Source organism: Ictidomys tridecemlineatus, unplaced genomic scaffold, assembly GCF_052094955.1.
Source record: "Ictidomys tridecemlineatus isolate mIctTri1 unplaced genomic scaffold, mIctTri1.hap1 Scaffold_82, whole genome shotgun sequence".
Lineage (NCBI taxonomy): Eukaryota > Metazoa > Chordata > Mammalia > Rodentia > Sciuridae > Ictidomys > Ictidomys tridecemlineatus.
Window position 1 is genome coordinate 822,432 of NW_027526077.1, and position 21,448 is coordinate 843,879.

Sequence of the window (21,448 nt, forward strand, 5' to 3'; positions counted from 1 at the left end):
GAAAATTATTTTAGGTAAATGGACTTTGCATATGAAAAGCCTAACAGTTAAAGAGGCCAAAAGCATTGGATACAAATCTTTTCAAATCTGAGTGTTCTTTTTCTGATTTCTTAATTATTTCAGACATATCATTGTTAAGATAAGTTTCCTCTCCTTGTACAATTGAGTGTAAAATCTCTTAAAAAGTATTCCCTTCTTAAATAGAAGAATTGTTTGCCTGGATTCCTGTGAGGAATTTTCTAATCTCAATGAACTTTTTCTCAGCTAAAAGTAAAAAGGAAATAGAAGGATAAAGAGAAGGGAAAAACATGAAAACATTTTATATTTCTCTCTCTTGTTTCTTTCATTTCAAGAACCCTGGTACCTGTTTCTCTTTTCACTAGGTTATGTGGGATGTGGTTCCTAGCTTGTTGCTCCTCAGTTTCAGCATTTGACTTTAAAACTTTAGTCTCCCTACCTTAGATGACTGCTTTTATGCTACTTCCCATTTTCCTCTGTTGTCATTTTGAGTAAAAGGTTAGCAAGGCTATGACATTAAAGAAATGTTCATTTTTTTCTGTGTTGGAGTTTTCTGAATGCAATTTCCTGTTACGAAGATCCCCTGGATGATCCGTGGACACATCTGAATATCCCATCACCATTTATAACATTTGAAAGGACAAGTAATATGCTGTTACAAAGAAATTTAGTGATGTTTTAAAAAAATTTCTGCTTAGGTTTTATTATCAGGTAGTTTATTGCTGTTTTTTGGAAACGATTGTTTTTGTCCTTTCCAGAATATGTTAATTGTCATTTCTCTTATTGCTTGTGCATTTTCTTCAAGCAGTCTTTCCTTTCAGATTTCTTGCTATATATTTAGTGGTTTGCAGAAATAAGATGATGTAGCCTCTTAGTTTCTAAATTCAGCCAATAGCCAAATTTAAATTGGAGTTCTAAGATGTTTTCTGGTGAGTGAAAGTGGCATATCTTAGTACAAAGATTATGCATTTAATATTGTTTCCTCAGATTTCTTTTGAATAGTCATTGTTTCTAGACTTTATCCTGGTTATTTAGAATTGTCAAGTAAATGATTTTGAGTATACACACACACACACACACACACACACACACACACACACACACACATACACATACACACATCTTTGCTGTGAAATAAGGTACATATCTTAGTGTTTTTATGTCAGAGGCTATTTATGAAATATCACTACCAATTAAATTTAAAAGGCTTGTTAACCTTTACTTATTTTTAATCCTATAAATTATTATCCTGAACCAGAATGTTATTAAATTCTCACTTGGTTATGATTCTGACTGTTGTTTTAGGAATGCTGTTTCTATTGAGCAGATGTTTGACATCAAATTTAATCTTTTTTCTCTCTTCTAGGTAAAAGATAGAGTATATCAAGGTAAATTTTTAGGTTTCTTAAACTTGTAATAACCCTTTGTATTGGTGTTTGATGTGTGTTTTATGTATGTTAGAAGTAGATACAGTGACTTTTAATGTCTATTATCTTTTTTACCTCCTGAAAATTTTACTATTCCTAGGTTGCTAGCATGGATAATAGAGTAGATGATGATGGTTCCATCTCTGAGATAGGAGATAAAGAGGAGGAATAAATTGTGGATAGGGAGATGATGATAAGTTTTAATTTGGGGCAGATTAACTTTGAATATTGATGTAATGCAGATGTATTACATTTGAAGAGTATTTCTATGTTAATGATTTAATCATGAATTAAGTAATTGAGTAGATAATTTGAAGAATGGTAATGTGAATCAGTATGTTTTCATTTCTGTTTTTCTTTGCAAAGAATTAAATGATTCCATTTTCGGAAAAGAAAGTGTTTTGAGAAGGGGGGAATATAAAGCTACAACACTTTACTATATTTCCCATCTGTGAAATAAGCTTAAGTTGAAATATCATTTTGGATGGGAGGGGTTCCTGGGATTGAACTCTGGGGCACTCTACTGAGCCACATCGCCAACCCCTTATATTTAGAGACCAAGTCTCACTTAGTTGCTTAGTGTCTCGCTCTTGCTGAGGCTGGCTTTGAACTTGGAATCCTTCTAGTTCAGCCTCCTGAGCCACTGGGATTACAGGTGTGCACCACTGCACCCAGCAAAATATCATTGTTCTTATATTTTTCTTAAATTCTAATAATTTTTATACTCTTATTGCTAATAAGCATAGATTGCTTTTTAAAAGCATAATAGTTATGCTAAGAAGTATTTCCTCATAGTACCATATAACATGTCTTTGCTTTTAGTAGATTGAGTAATTGAATTTCATTTAGTGATTGTAATAATCTTGTGTATTTCCCCCTTTTAGTCAATGAACAGCAAATTTCCAAAAAGGTGAACAATTTCATGAAAGAAAATGAAGAACTAATGCAGAAATTGTCAAATTATGAACAGAAGGTATAATTATTTTTTTGTTTCTTTCTCCCTTGGTTCTAGCTTGAATCATTCCTACCTGTTTTAATTTAAAAATCATATTTTAAAATTTTTGTTTCATTATTTCCTACAAATCATCCAAATTCTAAACAGTCATATGTATTAAGTACTGCTTTCTTCTGGAAAGGGTCACTTGTCTGGAAGTAACTTGTATGGTAGCACTATAATTTGTGTATCTTAATTCTGAATACTTTATTTACATAGATGAAGGAATCAAAGAAACAGGTCCAAGAGACCATGAAACAAAATATGATTCTTTCTGATGAAGCAACTAATTATAAGGTAAAAATCCCTTCTTTGGGGGGAATTACATTCTAAACTCAAAAGTAAATGTAATGAGTGAGTAATCTTGACACCTTTTTTTTCCAGGATAAAATGAAGCTTCTTGAAAAAGCTAAAGAACTTCTGGATGAGGGAGCTAAAAGTCTTCATGTTATGTTAGAATCTGAGAGAGAACAGAAAGCTAAGAATCAGGACTTGGTAAGAGTTTTGCTGCTAAGTATTACTGCAATTTGGCTTTTGAAATATTTTGTAAAATTGGTTAAGTTGAACTTAGTCCAGCTGTTAACTAAAGTAAGATTAGGAGTCAAGGAAGTTGAACCCACTTCTGCCCATTTTGTGGAACTTTTAAGTACTGATACAACAACTTAAAAAATTTTTACTTACATATTTCATTTTCAATTTCTATAAGTTTCTGTAATTACATAAAAGTTGCAAAAGATGGTAGAGAGTGTGTTCTGAAATATCCTACCCCCAAGTAAGCTTGATCACCTAGCTGAGGTAGTATTTATCAGATTTCTCCACTGTAAAAATTCTTTCCAATCCTTTTCATATTGCATTCTTTGGAAGTTACCATGCACAGCCCACAGTTAAAGTATGAAGAGTTACAAGCTCAGGATGCAGCTCATGGTAGAGCACTTGCCTAGCATGCATGAGGCCCAGGATTCAATCCCAGGCATTGCAAACAAAGATTGCAGATTTATGTCCACTTCCTTAAGGAGCAAGTATCTTTATAATTTTTTTGGAATTCTTCTGTATGTGAGATTAGTCTATTCTTCCTTAAATTTTATCATTTTTTACTTCAGATAAGAAAATTTTAAAAATGATCTTGGGAAATTTTTTTCTCTATCACTAGAAAAAAAATTACTAATTTGAACTGGTTTACTTGAAACAGTAATTAATTAGTTAATTTTCTATGCTTTAAAACATTTTATTTACTTATTGCATTATGATTTTCTATACTTTGAACTTTTTTTCTGGTTATCTCATAAACAGTAAGGTTGTGGATGCCATGAAATATTTATGACTTCATTTTCCCTCATCTCTTTCAGTTCTTGATTTTTTGCTTAGTCCAAAGCTGGATCCCCTGCATTTACCTGAAATGTAATGGGATGGCTTGGCAAAAATTTTGTTGTGTTTATCTTTTTTAGTATATATATGTATGTGTACGTACACACACACACACACACACACACACACAGATATATATTCGTATTTCTACTGAAATCCTAATGCATATTTTGTGTTCTGTTTTCACCTGGCAGATAATGGAAAATAAGAAATCTATAGAGAAGCTTAAAGATGTCATTTCAGTAAATACTTCTGAACTTTCAGAGGTAAAGCTGCCAACTATTGCTAACGGATATTAGTACTACATCTTAGTTTTGTTGCGGACCAAAAATTTGAGGTGTGCTAAAATGTGCAAAAAATGAGAACTATATGATGTCTTGTTTGGGAAAGTATAACTTTGTTTCTTCTTTGGAATTAATTCACTAACTGTAGTGTTTTTCATTAGCTTCAAATTCTCCTTACTGAAGCTAAGCTTCGTGAAGAGAAGGTGAAGTTGAAATGCTGTCAGCTTCAGAAAGAAAATACCATGCTTAAGAAGGAGAAAGAGCAGGTAAAGAAAATTTGATGTCATACATAATGTAAACTAGAGAAGTGAATATCATTATCTTGTATCTTTCTTGGATCTGTTTCTGAGGTAAGGAATTTTCATGTAGGACCTTTTCTAGATATGCAAAGTTTAAACAATGCTCCCCAAATTGAGTGCATATATATGGTCTCCATCTGTTTTGGATTTTTGGATTATTGCTTTCCTTATCAAATGTCAATCAGTTATTAACTTGCATAGCCTCAAAGAAACTTTTTAAACCAGAAAATTAAGTATTTTATGATCCTCTTTTGAATAGTTACTGATTCACCGGCCAAGGGAAGATTACATGATAAGGAATCTAAATTTAGGAGACAGTCATATGTGCCCAGCCATTCCTGCTGGAGATAAATTATTTGAATTGGCAGCAATTTTCTGGGGAATGCAATAAACAGGGTCAACTTCCTGATAGCTCTGATGTTCTTACTGCAGCTGTGAGAGTTGGGGCCACTCTGCCCTCTTCCTTAACCAAGGTCTCAACCCCCTCGATTGAGGCAGGCCACCAAGGAGTATGGCTCTCTATTTCTTTGTCTAAGTCTTGTAGTCCTGATATATCCAGTGCAGAAACCCCTCCCTAACCCATAGGAATTCATGTGTTTTGACTTTTCAGTTGCAGCAGGAAGTAAAAGACTGGAGTACATCACACGCTGAGCTCAGTGAACAAATGAAATCATTTGAGAAGACCCAGAAAGATTTACAAGTAGCTCTTAGTCAAAAAGATGATACTATTCATGTAAGTTTATACTCCAAATACATGTTTCATCTCATGAATTCTCCTGAAATCTTCTGAATTAAAATCGAGAGTCTTCCAACCTTTTGCTTCTTTTCTAGGCTTTGACTAATCACATCAAACAGTTGAATCGGTTTCAATGTGAATCTGAATCTGAGGATCAAAGTCGAGATGAGTCAGATGAATTAACCAATGGAGAGTTAGCAGGTAAGATCAGTCTCAGGGAGGTTGAATCCTTTTTTGATTTCCTGTCTTTAATTAAGTATACAGATGCCACTTTTCAGCTGGCTTAATTTCTTCTTAAGCTTCAGGGTTGTAGACACATATCACTGGATCTATAGATATGTCTGTTGCATTGGCAGAGGTGGGTTGTTGGGGTATAATGTAGCAATAGGCATGTGAAGAACACTGACTTTTTCTATCCTATTGAAAACTAGTAAGTACACTGCAGCTACAATAGTCATATCCTATACCTCTAAGTATTGAACATTGTACAGTAAGAGAAATTTATTTCTTAACTTATGCAGATGATACTTGATTTTGATACTCATCATCTCTATGGCTCTGTGGTTTTAAGGTCCACAGTCAGTCCGGAGGCAGTTGGAACCATAAACTAAGGCTGTGAGAACAGAGGCTAGAGACTATCAGAAAGCTAGAGAGGGAGTGTAACAGTGTTTACTGATGAGGAAAATATTTCCAGATGTTTTCTCCCAAGTTGGATATTGCTTACATAGCAAGTATTTCAAACCACACCTGGTAGTAGATTCAGGGAGAAAATAGAGGATTGAATCTTTCTAAACAAGACACTTATTGCCCAGGTGAAGATAGATCTGAGAGAGAAGAAAAGCTTTTATCTTACAAGAATAGCATAGATAACATTTTAGTTGTGCAAACTAGAAATTCACCTTTTTTTTTTTAAGACAGACACAGTACTTTTATTTATTTTTATGCTGAGGATCAAACTCAGTGCCTCACACATGCTAGGTGAGCACTCTACCACTGAGCCACAACCCCAGTCTGAAATTCACCTCTCTCTTTTTTTTTTTTTAAATCTAAGCTTGCAATTCTCTTAAAAGTCATTAGTCTAATCAGTATAATTATTTAATTGATTTTTTTTCTTCCAGTGTTTGAACACAATCATTCTTTAGTTTAGGGAAGTTAGGAGAATATAGAGTTAAAAGTAAGGAAAGAAAAAGCTAAAGTCTTTTGTTTTTTAGGTGATCGGAACGAGAAGATCAAAGATCAAATTAAGCAGATGATGGATGTCTCTCAGGTATAGTTTTTTGTAAGAGTCCCATAGTACCTGTGAATTCTTCCTGTGCCTCACTTTTAAGAATACCTCTCTTTTCTGCAATTTTTAGACAAAAACTACAATATCAGTAGTTGAAGAGGATCTAAAACTTTTACAACTTAAGCTAAGAGCCTCGATGTCCACAAAATGTAATCTAGAAGGTGGGTTCTTCTTGAGAAGAAATTGCCATGTTGGAAAGACTTAAAAATTTATTGGAAAGATAAAGAATGGCTTCTTGCTTTCATGCTTCTTACTTTTCTTGGCACTACTCCCTCAAACAAGTTCTTAAGTCCTTGTACACATATAGAGATAAGCTGTTTTATCCTTTACAGACCAAATAAAGAAATTAGAAAGTGACTGCAATTCACTACGGTCTTCTAAAGTTGGACTGGAAGAGGAATGCAAAACTCTTAGGCAGAAAGTGGAGATTTTAAATGAACTCTACCAGCAAAATGAGATGGCACTAAAAAAGTAAGATTTCCATTGTTTGTTATTGTTATCATTGTGTGAACTAACAGATAATTTTATCTAGTAGAGATTTGTCTTTTTTTCTTTGTGTTTTGTTTCCTATAAGTTGCATTTTTCTTTCCATCATCAGTCTTAAGAGTCCTGAGGTAGTTGGAACCATAAACTAAGGCTGTGAGGACATCATAATCAATTGTCAAATTCATATGAAGGCAAGAAGTGGTAAACTGGTATTAACAGTCACTGATGTGGAAATACCTCTCAAAGATCTAGACCCTTTCTATGATCCCACTATTTATTTTAATTTCCTTTCATTGTGATCAGTTATGTAATTCTAATATTTTGAACTTGTATCTCTAACTCTGGACCTTTAAAAATACTGAGTGTTTTGGAATGACATGTTTTAGTAGAATAAAAACTTCAAAAAGGAATAATATTTACTTATTGATGGTACAAGTTTTGGACTTGAGTATCTCAGATGTTCACACTAAAAATTGAACTGTGGCAAGGATTTTAGGAGTTATGATTACAGAAGTACTTGTTTGTAGTATATATTTATATATTAATCTTCTCAGTGTGGAGCTAGTTATTTTTTGGAAGTTCATTTGAAGTTTTTAATCCACAAAAATACTTGAATTCTCTAAAAATAGTTTTTTTTGTGTCAGATTTTATTTGTTTGCACCTGATTTATTAACAAGATATATATATATATCTTGTTAAAGCAAAGACAGACCTTCTTATAGACCTAACTATTTTTAGGTATTTTGACTTCTGTTGCCTAATTAATGCATTAAATATTGAAACCTTTCCATTAACTTTTCTAAAATTCTGTGATCTCCAAGCGACCTTTTTAGAATCTCAAATTTTTGTTCAGGCCAGTTCTAAATGCCTGGCCTGTTTCAAAGAAACATTTCTCATTTTATCACTTTTTTTTTCAAAAGAACACTTGTTTTCTCTGTCCCTACAAGTAATATGAATGACCTAAATGGCAATTAATTTTCTTTGTAATGCAGTTAAATTGTAGCACTATTTTCCTCAACTCCTCCAAAATTCATTCAGTCATCATCTGTGGTTTGTACTCTTTTTTTCTCATCCCCATGTACTATGTTAGTTCATGCCTGTGTCATCTTTTCTGTTTCTAACCTAGGTCATCTGTCTTCATTCTCCATTATTTATATTTTTTATATAATTTATTTCAAATTCTTAGTAATTTTCTCTATAGCCGCTTGAGTGGACTTTCTAAAATATAAGTCTGTCCATGTCAATATGTGCCTGTGGTTTATGAAGAATTTGCTTTCTATTTGATGACCTGTTCTTTTTTTCTTCCTTGTATCTTTTTAATAGTTTAAATATTTTTAATTATTTTCCTCATCACCTGTATAAGCTTGATGTAATCATAAATTATAATGGAATTATAATTATATAATTATAATTTTATTCATCTTCTCATAATTTAAAGGCCTTGGTATATATTCTGGATTTAATAAAAACCTGACATAGATTAATAGGTTTATTACTTGTTTTTATGGGCTTTAAGTAGCTCCTGAATCAGATAACTGTTGTGGCATCTTATGTTAGTACTTCATATACTGTGAACTCCACAAGACATTCATTCAATTTATACACATATTTAAAGTTTCTGTAGTTCTGCATTCTACACTGTTGGTTTCTTAGTTGAAATTATTTTCATTCTATTTGAACATTGTCCTTTAATGATAGATTTGATTAGTGTATCAAAGTAGTACAAGGATAAACAGAGAATAGTATTTTATCCACTAAATATTGCTACCTTTATAATCTGTATTAGGTTGACATGAACTTCATGATTAGAGTTAAAACCAGTTTCCATTTTTAAAGGATCTTTCTTTTGGCTACTGAATTTTGACTGTTACTTAGTTTTAGCAATTTGAAAATATCCAATTAATTACCATCTGTTTTAATTTTTTTTCTTTAAGGAGTCCATTATCATTGTTGTTTGGTCTTATCTCCCTCCCCTAGTTCCTGTAGTCATTTCTCTCTTTTTTTAACAGTTGTATTGGGAAGTGCCTAGGTGTAGTTTTCCCCACCCCACCCACTTTTTCCTCTTGCAGTTATGTTGCTTGGGACCATTAAACATTTCTTGAATTTTCGAGTCTTTTTCTAAATGTTGATTTTACCTCATTCTCTCTTCTGATTATAATAATGCATATTAGAATTTGATTTCCCCTGCCTCCTACATTCTGGATTTACTTCTTCTGGATATTTTCTTCTGACCTGTCTTAAAAGCGGTAGGATTTATTTTACTTCCCAAATCTGTTGTTAAAATCATTCATTGAGTTTAGGATTTTAAAAAGTTCAGGGTTTAAAATATTATTTTAGTTGTAGATGGACATAATATTTTATTTTATTTTTTATAGGATTTTTTAAGAGAGAGAAAGATAATTTTAATATTTATTTTTTAGTTTTTGGCGGACACAACATCTTTGTTTGTATGTGGTGCTGAGGATTGAACCCGGGCTGCACACATGCCAGACGAGCGCCTTACTGCTTGAGCCACATCCCCAGCCCAACACAATATTTTATTTATTTTATGTGGTGTTGAGGACTGATCCCAGTGCCCCACACATGTGGGGCACGTGCTTCACCACTGAGCCACAACCCCAGTCCTATTTCAGTACTACAGCTCAAATGCAGGACCTTGAGCCATGTGTTCTACTATTGAGCTACCTCCCCAGACTCCTTGCTCTTTCTCATAAGGGACTAGTGTCTTACTGCTTTCCAAGCTATCTTTAATCTCATCATTCTGCCTCTGCCTCCAAGTATCTTCGACTGTATGTAGGTCACCACACCCAACTATTTCTCGGTTTTATAGTTTCTAATCCTTTGACAAAATTCATAATCTTTTTTTTCCTCTTTTGTGGTGCTGGGGTTTGAACTCAGAGCCTTGTGCATGCAAGGCAGCACTCTACCAACTAAACTATATTCCCAGACCTGAAATTCATAATCTTGACTTTACTTTTTTGACTATATAAAGCACAGTGATTTTAAAACATGTGTGGTTAACCCCATTAGGTGGTTTCCTTTTCTGTGGGATTTTTTCTCACAGAATTTTGTCTTATGGAGTGCCTGGTCAGTTTTGATTGGCTAACATTGTTGTGATAATTATACATGAAATTTGAGGAACTAAGATGAAGTTATCTTCTTATAGAAAAGTGTTGAGGTTACTTGAGTAAGATTGTCACTTCAAACTTAGTCAGCAATTAAGATAATTCAAAAATGACTTGTCTTTTCAATGTTTCAGTATTGTTCCTTTTGGATTTTTTGCCTGTTCATCACTTAAGTGTGCAGTACTTTCTAATCTAAACTCAAAGGCTAGGGCTTTTATTAAGGGTCCCTTTATTTGTAGCCCCAAACACTTCTTTTTTCCTCTAAGCCCAGGAATTTGATGAAGGCTTAGTTCAGACTCATTATATCTTTGTGTTATCTTCAATATGTGGGTAAACCTAGGAGAAAAGTACCTTAAAGTGCCAGCTTTACTTGTAATTCTGAGATTCCTTTTTCTAATGGATCTTGGCCACATACATATATCTTCACTGCCTTTTTAGCTTGTATCCTTTCAAACACAATTTTATATTCTTATAAAGATGTTTTGATTGTTCTTAGTGCTCTCAGACTAACTCTTTGGTAATTGGAAACAAAATTCTCTCTGTCCTTCAAGATTCAGTTTTCTCCATATTCCTTCTTAAGCCAGTGGGGAAAATTATTATTCCTTTAGGCGTCATTTATACCTGAAACAGTGAGCTCTTTTATTCTTTAGCATCTTACAAGGTAACTAGTATATTATAGCCACTCATAAAATACTTGCTGAAGAATTAAATGAGAAGCTATATAAGAATATATAATCCCCTTTTTCTATTTGGTATCAATAATCCTTTTTTACTATAGTTCTTCTGATTTATGGAAAATTAAGTTTCAAGTTAATTATCTTTTGAATTGGAACTATGGCTAAAGTAGTACAAGGATAGCAGAAAATAGTATTTTTAAAATCATTAAATGTGGCTACCTTTGTCTCAGTAGATGAACATCTTGAGTTTCATGATCAGAGTTAAAACTTGTCAGTAGATAATACTCTGATGGTGGGTCAGTTTGGCTTCTTTTTCTGGTTGACAGACATTATCAAAAAGCAGATTTGTCTTTTTGCTTAATTGCAATTCTTTTGAAATATATATCTAAAGTGTGAAAAATGTTCTGTGGCTAATTGCATAGCTAAAAGACATATTCTAGAAGATTTTTTCTTTGATTGACTATATCTTTATTATGGTACCAGTCTTGGATTGAGAAAAGAGTTCCTCCATGACAAAGATATACTTAGTGTCCTACCCATGGCAGAAACGAGAAAAGAATTATCCCTTGCTTTATCCTAATATGTTTAATTATGTTAGGTTTATCAGTCCTGATCTTCCACATTGAAGTAAAGTGAGTTTTTATTATCTTACACACAGGAGACTTGCCCTTGGGGCACATGTTGTTTTCACATTTATTTTATTTACTGGTAAATAGAGAATTAAGAGGAAAAATTAGAAAATGTAAGTGATTTGCCAGAGTTTGATTTACGAAATTGCAGGTTTGAATTCCTATTTTATGTGCCTAAGCATTTTATAGAATTGTGGGAAGTGATATTCACAGAAAGAAACTTTTGATTTGATAACTGGCTTTATATTAGGAAAGTGAGCCAAGAAGAATATGAGAGACTAGAAAAAGAGCAGCGGCTGTCAGCTGCAGATGAAAAGGTGGTTTCCGCTGTACAGGAAGTTAAAAATTACAAGTGAGTTCAGTTTCTAAAGGAGGGTGTCAATGTCTAATAAACTAGTGGTGGTTTTCTTTTTTAATCTTTTTTTACATTATGTAGATAGAAGAAAATAGCATGGAAGTATAAATAACGAGAGGATATGAATACATTCAATTCACACAGGAGAAAAAATAAATTTCAACTTTACAAATGAAAAATGTTAACAAAAATTTACTTATACCCAATGGGCAAGACCATAGGGAACTTGGTCAATGCAAACAGTTCTGGGGGTTTTGTATGTTGTAGTAATTCTTTAAGAAATCAGTTTTCTGTGTGATGTATCAAGACCCACAAAAGTGTGGCATTTGATAGACCTTGGAAATCTTTTATGGATATAATTTGAAAAAAAGAAAAAAAAAGTTTTAAGGAGGAAGATATTTCTAGCAGAATTACTTGAGAACACACTGATGAACAGTTAAGGAAATTATAATTTATCATTCAGAATCTCTAGCAATTAAATGATAAAGAAGTTATTAGTATTGGGTCTTTATTTTATTTTATTTATTTATTTATTTATTTTTGGTGCTTTACTACTAAGCTACATCCTTAGACCTTTTTTTTTACTTTGAGACAGGGTCTCAGTTGCATAGGTTCCCACTTAATTGCTGAGACTGACCTCGAACTTGTGATCCTCCTGCCTCAGCTTCCCAATCATTGGGATTACTGGCATGTGGCATTGCACCTGGCCTGTAGTATTAGTTTTGATCACACTGGATTCATATAACTATAGAAATGTTTTTCTTATGTATGATAAAATCTTTAAAAGTATAGCTGATGGAATAAAGGGAAAATGGTCAGAAATGTTTCAAATGTTATTCAATTGTTGTAATTCTTAGGCGGAGAATTGAAGAGATGGAAGAAGCATTACAGAAAACCAAGCACTCGTTTAAAAACCAGGTAGTAATTAATACTGTCCTGTAGTTGCAGAATTTCTTGATATCTAATACAGACAATTATAGGCTATTATAATGAGTCCCTAAAAACATATTTTTTAATGTATTGTCTTTTTCAGATTGCTATGCATGAGAAGAAAGCTCATGATAATTGGGTAAGATTTTTTCCCCCTTTTCTTTATTTTGAGCATAGCCTACTGCAACTGAATTTGAATATTTTCTCTTTAATAGCTCAAAGCTCGTTCTGCAGAAAGAGCTATAGCTGAAGAGAAAAGGGAAGTTGCTAATTTGAGACAGAAGTATGTGATTTTGGTATCTTCCTATATGTTTTATAGTGTTTTAAGGTTATGCTAGATATTATCTATGAAGGAATAGATTGCTGTTTCATAATTCAGTCCATTCTTTCTCAATATTCAAGACTATTGGAAATGACCCAAAAGATTGCAGTGCGTCAAGATGAACCCGGGATTGTAAAACCTATGCTGGGAAGACCAGATTTACAAAATCCTCCTCAGAGAGGTAGGGGGCACTTTGTAAAAGGAGCTATTTTATTTCTTGGTGCAAATGTATGTAAATTACTTTTTATTTCTGTGTGTAATGGTTATGAAATAATCTGAATGATTTGCTAAAGCAGGAGGTGAGGGTTGGTGTCAGGGAGAAGGCTGCCTTAAAGTAGTAACACGGCATTGTTGTCTTTAGGTCCACTGAGCCATAATGGCTCTTTTGGTCCATCCCCCATGAGTGGTGGAGAATGTTCCCCTTCTCCACCTTCTGCTACTCTTAATCAAAAAGATATGCCTAGAAACGGATTTAGTGAGCATTCACATGTTGCTTTATAGTAAACTGCTTCAAGGTTTTTTTTTCCCCCTTTTGAATATCTAATGAAAACATTGAATTTGGGCCTGTACAATATATAGAAGATAATTTCTTACTTTATCTTAGTGAATGTTTTCTGGAAAATCTGTTCTAGAATAGAAAGCATTTTTTTCCCTGGAGGTCCCTGTATTGTTTTTTTCTTTTAAATTTTACACTGCGAAGTGTAAACCTTTATCTTTAAATTAAATCTCTATGGTGTTCTTTTCCCAAATATTATAAAAGTAGCCTTAAACTTTATGTAGCATACATATTTCCAACATGAAATACTGAATCTTATTTCAAATTCTAAATAGGACTGTAGTCTTGGTAAGATTGGAAGTCAGGTTATACAGACTAAAGAAAAGCCAGCCTACACATACTTTAAGTCTATAGCTTAAAGTTTAGGACCAGTACTTATTAATCTCCTGTTCTATCAACCCAAGGCAGTTCTTTATTTTACTTAAGTCTCTTCATAAATTGTGATTTACGTATTGGGCAACCCATTTAAAAAAATATTTTTAATTGTAGGTGGACATGATATCTTTATTTATTTTTTAAATGTGTGCTGAGAATCAAACCCAGTGCCTCACACATGCTAGGCAAACACTCTACAACTGAGCTATGACACCAACCCCTGGGCAACCCATTTTTCATGTTGCTTTCTAGTTATTGTTGAACCCTGACCTGTCCACCAGTGGTTTATTTCTTCTGAAAAATACATACAAGGGCTCTGATCTTTCTTTCCCAAGGTCAATGGATGGACCTTTACCTCGTACTGGTCTTCTGAGGCATCTGGGAAACCCGTTGCCTCTGGTAAAGGGACCAAGTAATTTCAAAGAATCTGTAATTGTGGATGGAGGATTTTTATTCTTTTCATGTTAGAATAGTCTGAATCCATTCTTTGATCTCTAACAGATTCAGGATGTGGTCCAGCTCACATGAACAGCAGCTCCAGAAGTTCTTCTCCAGCTAAGGTGACGAATGAGGGCAAGGTAAGTTCTGTAGTTACTGTGAATCATGTGGTCATGCAGGAACATGTAGCTTTCCTACAGTACTTGCTCTTTGCTTTATCCTTCTTTGTGTTCTATTTGTACTATCCCATTTGTTTTTTAAAAAGCAAACTGTTCCCCAAGAACCTGAGACCCCCTCAGTCTCCACCCTTACTTCTTTGACTGAGCATCCAGTTGGAGTAAGTACTTAGAGGTTGAGAACTGAATTGGGTTTTATTCTGTGCATTTATGGGAAGGATATTCAGAGCATGACACTGATCTTGTTTGCTTTAAACTGCATGCAATATTGAGCTTACTTTTCTCTTTAACTTGGGAATGTTGCTTAAGTGTGTACAACTATAATGAACTACAGAATGTGAAAAGTTATCACTCTAACTTTATATGGTGTTTTGTGTTGAATGTTCTAAGGCAAAGTAAATTCATTATAAATTATATAATTCATCATTTTTATTTTTGTTTGGAAGAATGTTATTTAAGAATTCCTCCATTTGTGCAAACCCTATTTTGAGTGATTTGAATTAGATTGGTATCAGATTTTCTGTGAAACAATGATCATCTGAAATGACCTCTTGAGCCAGTCCCAAGAAATGGTCTCATTTGTTCACATAAGTGTATACTCTTGTAACTGTGTTGCTATTATATCTAGTAAGTATTCTGCAGCTCTATAATAAAATAAATTTTTAATTGTTTAGTTTCAAACCCACTACTCATAGGAAATGATAAATAAATATCTCAAATGGTGTACAGTAAATGAAAGTAAATATTAAAGGCTTGTCTTCCTAATTTGTGTATATAGCACTGTGATGGAAAATACTTCTCAAGTTCTAGTGTATATATATTCCAGGAATATACATCTCTGGAGAAATCTAAGGGCAGCTTAGATAAGACCCCAAACCCCTTTGTAGTAGAAAATTTAAAAGAGAGCAAAGACCCATTGTTAGAGAGGAATAGAGGTGGGAAAAAGCATGGCTTGGAGGCAAACCTGGGATTGAGTTCTTTAATATGCAGTGTGGCCTTCAACAAATTATGATATCCCATTTGCTTTTGTTCCCTCTTATTTAAAACAAGACAGTCTACTTAAAGATCTCAGAGGTTGAATAATATATGAAAGACTTACTGAAGATATAGTAGAATAGTAGCTATTATTACATGAGTAGAGAATGGATTTTTCATTTTATTCTGTTCATTCTTAATATGGAAGTAATGAGCTATTGTGATAAAAGGGAAGTGATGGGGATGGGGGGACTCCCTTTGAAATAGATTGTAGTGAATACAGCATGACATACTGGTCAGAAATCACCTCTGTTAATAACCCCTGCCAGTCCTCTTGCCTTTCCCTTTCCTGTGCAGATATAATCAGTAACAAACTGCTCCCTCTTGTGGCATCCTTCCAACTTCTGTAAGCTGTCAGTGGGAATACACAGGAGGGGTGGGTAGAGTTTTGTTGCACTGATGGTGTTCTCTGGACAGGTTTTGGGTTTTAGCTTTTATAGGTATTGGTACTTTGTCTTAATACATAGGAATTTTAAAACTTTTAACTGCTTTCAAATCTTAAATTGCAGGTTCATATGGCTATGAAAGGGCCCCCTCCTTTCTCAGGGGTACCCTTCATGGGACCCCCGATGGGACGGCCTCCACCACCTCCCATTTGGTATGGACCGCCACTTCAGCTCGGTGGGCCTTTTGGGCCTCGGCCAATTCCTCCACCATTTGGTATGATGATCTGAACAGTAGTGATTGACTTATAAATCACATTCATCTTCCACTTCTATTGCTTGCTAAAACAGTTGGTTGCTATCTCAGGTCTTAACAATGAAAGGATAAAGCTGAGTACATTTTAACTTTTCCTCCAGTTTTCTGGGACATATGGGACACTACATAATCTTATACTGAGATAGGCAATAGCTATCTCTCATAGACAAGGATAAGGGGCTATATACAGAAAAGCCAGAAATATTACTTCTGCAGATGTTTGTTGAAAATCTGTTGATATGCACTGCAATAGATGGAAAGGTGGATGAGACGCATGCCATAACTTAAAATTTTGTCACAGATATGAAAATCCTATAACATAAAGTTTGTAATCACCCATAATGGAAGCATAAGCAGTAGGTTATAGAATATAGAAAAGGAAAAGTCAAACCCTCCTTAACTTGAAAAAAGTCAGAGGGAAGTGTTAAAGAGGATTTAACAGTTACCTAATAAATGTTCCTGGTTTAATTAGGTGGCTGTGGAAGGCCTTTTCCAGGAGGGCATGCGTGCACCTTGATTCTGATGGCATGTGTAAAGTCCATGCTGAAATACTTCATGAATTTTTAATGGATACAGTAATAGATAGTGAGATTTCCTTTTATCAAAATTTCTTTGATGTAGTAAAGTTCTTATTTCATAATCTATCATCTTGTCATGGTAATACTTCCAAATATAAATGGAGCTCTTGTGAGATAGAAATAGTTCTGCAATTATATAGTAGGGAAAGAAAAAAGACAAGCCTGGAGCTAGGTAGAGCCATGTTAAATCCTTAATATGTTGCTTCATGGCTGGTTGGTCAAAGGCTATAACCTAAACTTGTTCCATCTCAGTTTGCCTCATCTGGCAAGTCAGGATGTTCACCAGCTGATGTTCTAGGCTTGGGAGAAATTAAAGACTATATTAACATACTTGAAATCACCCTAGTTCAGAAATTTCTGGTATTTACATAACTTCCTTTTTATTTTCCAGGTCCTGGTATGCGTCCACCAATAGGCTTAGGAGAATATGCACCAGGTGTTACACCTGGAAAATGGGATTTGCCTTTTGACCCTCGTGATTTTTTTCCAGGACCTGCACCAGCACCATTTAGACCTTTAGGCTCATTTGGCCCAAGAGAGTACTTCATTCCTGGTGCCCCATTACCACCTCCAACTCATGGTCCCCAAGACTATGGGCCACCACCTGCTGCAAAAGACTTAATGCCTTCAGGCTTTAAAGATGAAACTCCACCTAATTCTCAAGAGTAGTGAGGGCTGTTCACAGGCCTTAAAAACAGGGCCCATAAAATTAACCTCTGACACTTAGTCAGAATTAAAGGATTATTGGCTTCAAAATATAAAAGTTTATTTTAAATGGTTTATGTTTTCAGAATGAAGCTGCCTTGGTGCAGTATACATTTTGAGCCAAAATATTTTCCCCCTAAATATCCCCCACTTAAGCTAGAGTATCCTTCCAATTTAAAAATGTGCAATAAGGAATACCTTTGTTTTAGTTAATGTAGCATATACAATTGCTAAATGATTTAGAATGTCATAATTATGGACATTTCCTGTGGAAATGCTTTAAGAACATGTATTTCCATTATTTTATTATTAGTGTATTCCAGTTGATAACAGAGAAATGGTGTTTTATAAGCTTGATTTTTTTTTCTCTTTCAATATCTGGTCGCAGAGACTGTTGGGCTAAAAATGTTTACTCAAAGATCATAAACATCATTTTCCTTCTTGCTGAAGTTCTTTGTTGTAATAGTTCATAAAAATTGTTTATTAATATTTCCCAAGTGTCTGTTGATTCATTGGATCGTCATGAGATTTTGTGCCATTGGGGAAGCATGTAAACACACTCTCAGAACTGAAGATAGTGACTTGGCAGCATATTCCCTGTTGCTCACTGTTAAGGAGGCTGGACCTTGGTCAACTGTGGACTTCTACAGAGGATTTCTTTTACTTGTGAGAAGTCTTGTGGCTCTATTTTTGTAGCACATTCATGTACTTTTTTCTAACCACTGTCCATGTGAGAATGCTTTTCTGAGAATGAGTTTACATTAGTAGCAAGAGCTACTGCTTTTGCCATTATTGCATTGTAACAGTAAAATATAAGGTGGTATGTTGTGACTATAAAAAATAAGGAAATTTCTTTTTAAAAATGTACACAACACACTCTTCTCTTTCCCATACCTTCCCACTGATTTTCAAGGAATATGATAAAAAAAATTAGAAAAGTATAATCCTCTAAGAATGAATGAAACTCTAAGGCTTATAATGTCTTTACTCAGCAACTACGGGCTGAATTAAATTCTTTTTTTTTTGATAGATACTCAAACATATTTTATTTAAAAAACAATTAAAGCAAGTCCTGGATCTGTAACTACTGTCTTTAAAACAATGTTTCTAAGAACTAGCTCTCCAGAACTGTAATTTTAATTACGGCAATTTTAACAGTACATTTTAAGAGGTTTAAGATTTAAATAAAATTATAAAAGCCTGATACTTTTGTTTACTGCTAGACCATATTCTTCCATTCTTTTAAATTCTAGAAAGTAATAGGATTGTTGAAACCTAGAACATAACATATCATTGTTTTTTTATGTCCCCTAAGTATTCTCAAAATAGGGGCAAAAGCTTCAGTGTGAAACAAAATCTCTGTGAAACAAAATCTCTAAACTACTGAAGATAACTCAGAATAAAAATGAATTCTTCCTAAAGGACTCAAATTCTATCTACATAACCTCCATTTAATATTAGAAGCAGCAGCTGTGTGTAAGAGGAAAACCATATAATAGCTTATGCCATTTTTAACCATGTAAAATAAAATTTAAGTCACAAACACATTTTGAATGTATCTTTCAACCTCTACAGGACACAAGGCAATGCTGAAGTTACTTAACTTCTAATTTTAAAATAGCATTTAAATAAAGGTGATGTCAGCTAGGAAGATAGATTTTCAAGAAAAGGCAGATTTATTATTTTATTCAAAGCAACAGTAGTTTTCCCTCTAAAGCCTTTTTTGTATTTATTCTATTAGTAAGTTATAATGCATTCTACATAGTTTATCTGAGCAGTTCTGAACCCACCCATAGTTGCCTCTCCTTACATCCATCTGATTGATTGTACCACTTCTGTAGCAAAGCCCAAGGTAGCTGCCCATATACAGGTTGTGTAGAGAATACTGTCCCTTGATTCAAGTATACTTTTGTATCTCAAAAGTTTTAGAAGTTCTCTCCAGCAAGTTGTGTTTGAATTTAGTTACTAAAATCATTTCATTTGTGAAGCAGTAGTGTTTCAACCTGAAAGTATTATTGCTATAGTTGTAATTATTGTCCAGTAACTCATCTCCTCCCACACTAGAAAGTAAATTTAAACAACTAATTTGTGAGATACAGATTGCTTTGTGTTAACTGCTTCAAGATAAAATCACCTTTTTTTTGGGGGGGGGGAGGTTTGGTCATTCAGGTCTGAATTAAAGCTAAGCTGATGACAATGTTCAATTTAAGTTTGTTTAATGCTGATGAAAGACATTCATACAAAGCATCCTCTTTTTTTTTTCATATAACCCCATTCTTTGGTGGAAGCTGTGGTTGTGGCTCAGTGGTAGAGTACTTGCCTAGCACAGGCAAGGCCCTGGGTTTAATCCTCAGCACCACATAAATAAATAGAGGTTAAAAAAAGCATTCTTATGTGAAGGATGCTAAATGTTTCTTCATATAAATTATCACTTTGAGGGGCTGGGGTGGGGTTGCATGTGAGGCACTGGGTTTGATCCTCAGCACCACATATAAATATAAAGGTACTGTGTCCATCTACAACCAAAAAAAAAAAGGTTTGTTTTTTTTTAAATTATCACTTTGATATACATGTTTTATAGTATGAGAGAACAGAAAGAACAATGTATCCATTTTGCTACATTTTAATAGCATATTTTAAGGGAGCAACATCAAACATCAGTAACATCAAACAAAAAGGTACTGAGTACTCCACAGGGTACAGAGTGCTGCCAAGCACCTTGGAAAGTATACATGACATGGAGAAGATGAGGCCCTTCTCTTGAGAAGTTTACAGTCTGGAAATTTTGACTACTCAGAGTTTCAGTTGAGTGAACATTTTATTAAGGCAAATTCTTCATTTCCTAGAACTACTGTAGACTGAACTATTTTTGCACTTGTGAAATTAACCCAATCCAGATGAAAGAAAAGACTAAATTTGGTTGATAATTCTTTCAGGCTCATATAGTTTTATGAGTCTAGTAAACAAAACTGACCTAACAGACAACTGAAAAATTAAAGACTAGATCTCTTGAAGTGCAAGGGCTAAAACAACTGTTATTTGTTTTAAAAAGCAAACAGATGGTATGATTAGGGTTTACACTAGTTTAAAAATAGGCCAAGTATTGCATTCCCTTCATGCATTGTTCATTTAAAATAGTGAATATTAAAATACGTGGGTTCTACATGTAACCCACAAAAAAGCTCCTCACAAATCTTTATGTTCTGTGTATCAAATATGCACCTTGTGTACTATGAAAGTTTTATTTATGTCTCATCAAGTTAAAAGTAATGTAAATAGTAAAATTATAATAGGCTAATGACCTGCATATTTTTATATGAATGTCAATATATCTAAATAGGAAATAAATGGCAGTCATATCTACCTATATTAAAAAAATATATATCTTTTCAGATTTTTCATACTCATCACTTTATAAAGACAAGGTATGCAGGTTTTAAGGTTTCACAATCAGTTGTCAGAAAAACAGCAGTTGTTCCTAAAGTATCTCATTAGCATCTGACTCAATTTTTTAGATGACATGATTTAGAAGACGTAAACCCACCCCAAAATTTGTAATTATTCTGAGAGAGATGGTTTTAATGTTAACCCTAGAATCATTAATGTTAACCCTAGAAACAATAGCAATGTGATGTAGAACAACTAATCAACATGACTAAAAATGTGCTCACTTTCAGAAAAACAATCTGGTCATCTGGAAAAAAAAATCACAGCTACAATCTGGGGAACACTCCCATATAGGATATTGATCTGATCAAGGCACACTATTTCTAAGTAGAACTATCAGATGAGGGTGAATTTAGGTCAGCTCTAAGGAACAGCCTATAAGACAGACCATAACTGATCCAATTTCCTTTCAAAGCAATCTGGTACTATCCTACCCACTTCAATTCAAAAGTTTGAAGTTAATTCAAATCAAAAGACCATATTGGAGCAAAAGTGAGCAAATGTGTA

The 21,448-nt window shown here is 33.9% G+C and overlaps 2 protein-coding genes across 2 annotated transcripts in view; both read left to right on the forward strand.

The window, feature by feature from the left end:
* Window positions 1-17,986, forward strand: part of LOC144374683 (transport and Golgi organization protein 1 homolog) — a 79,210-nt gene extending 61,224 nt beyond the window's left edge. The window contains exons 8-26 of the mRNA XM_078037441.1: window positions 1,385-1,406; window positions 2,330-2,418; window positions 2,659-2,736; window positions 2,824-2,934; window positions 3,999-4,070; window positions 4,250-4,354; window positions 4,998-5,120; window positions 5,219-5,324; window positions 6,335-6,390; window positions 6,479-6,569; window positions 6,741-6,879; window positions 11,576-11,677; window positions 12,538-12,598; window positions 12,714-12,749; window positions 12,826-12,893; window positions 13,013-13,113; window positions 14,365-14,441; window positions 16,022-16,172; window positions 17,181-17,986. Of these exons, the coding sequence (XP_077893567.1) occupies window positions 1,385-1,406; window positions 2,330-2,418; window positions 2,659-2,736; window positions 2,824-2,934; window positions 3,999-4,070; window positions 4,250-4,354; window positions 4,998-5,120; window positions 5,219-5,324; window positions 6,335-6,390; window positions 6,479-6,569; window positions 6,741-6,879; window positions 11,576-11,677; window positions 12,538-12,598; window positions 12,714-12,749; window positions 12,826-12,893; window positions 13,013-13,113; window positions 14,365-14,441; window positions 16,022-16,172; window positions 17,181-17,458 (1,866 nt within the window). The 3' untranslated portion in view covers window positions 17,459-17,986. The remainder of the gene's footprint in view (window positions 1-1,384; window positions 1,407-2,329; window positions 2,419-2,658; window positions 2,737-2,823; window positions 2,935-3,998; window positions 4,071-4,249; window positions 4,355-4,997; window positions 5,121-5,218; window positions 5,325-6,334; window positions 6,391-6,478; window positions 6,570-6,740; window positions 6,880-11,575; window positions 11,678-12,537; window positions 12,599-12,713; window positions 12,750-12,825; window positions 12,894-13,012; window positions 13,114-14,364; window positions 14,442-16,021; window positions 16,173-17,180) is intronic.
* LOC144374684 (uncharacterized) overlaps window positions 1-21,448 on the forward strand; it is a 233,936-nt gene that overhangs the window by 115,494 nt on the left and 96,994 nt on the right. The gene's annotated exons all lie outside the window — the stretch shown is intronic.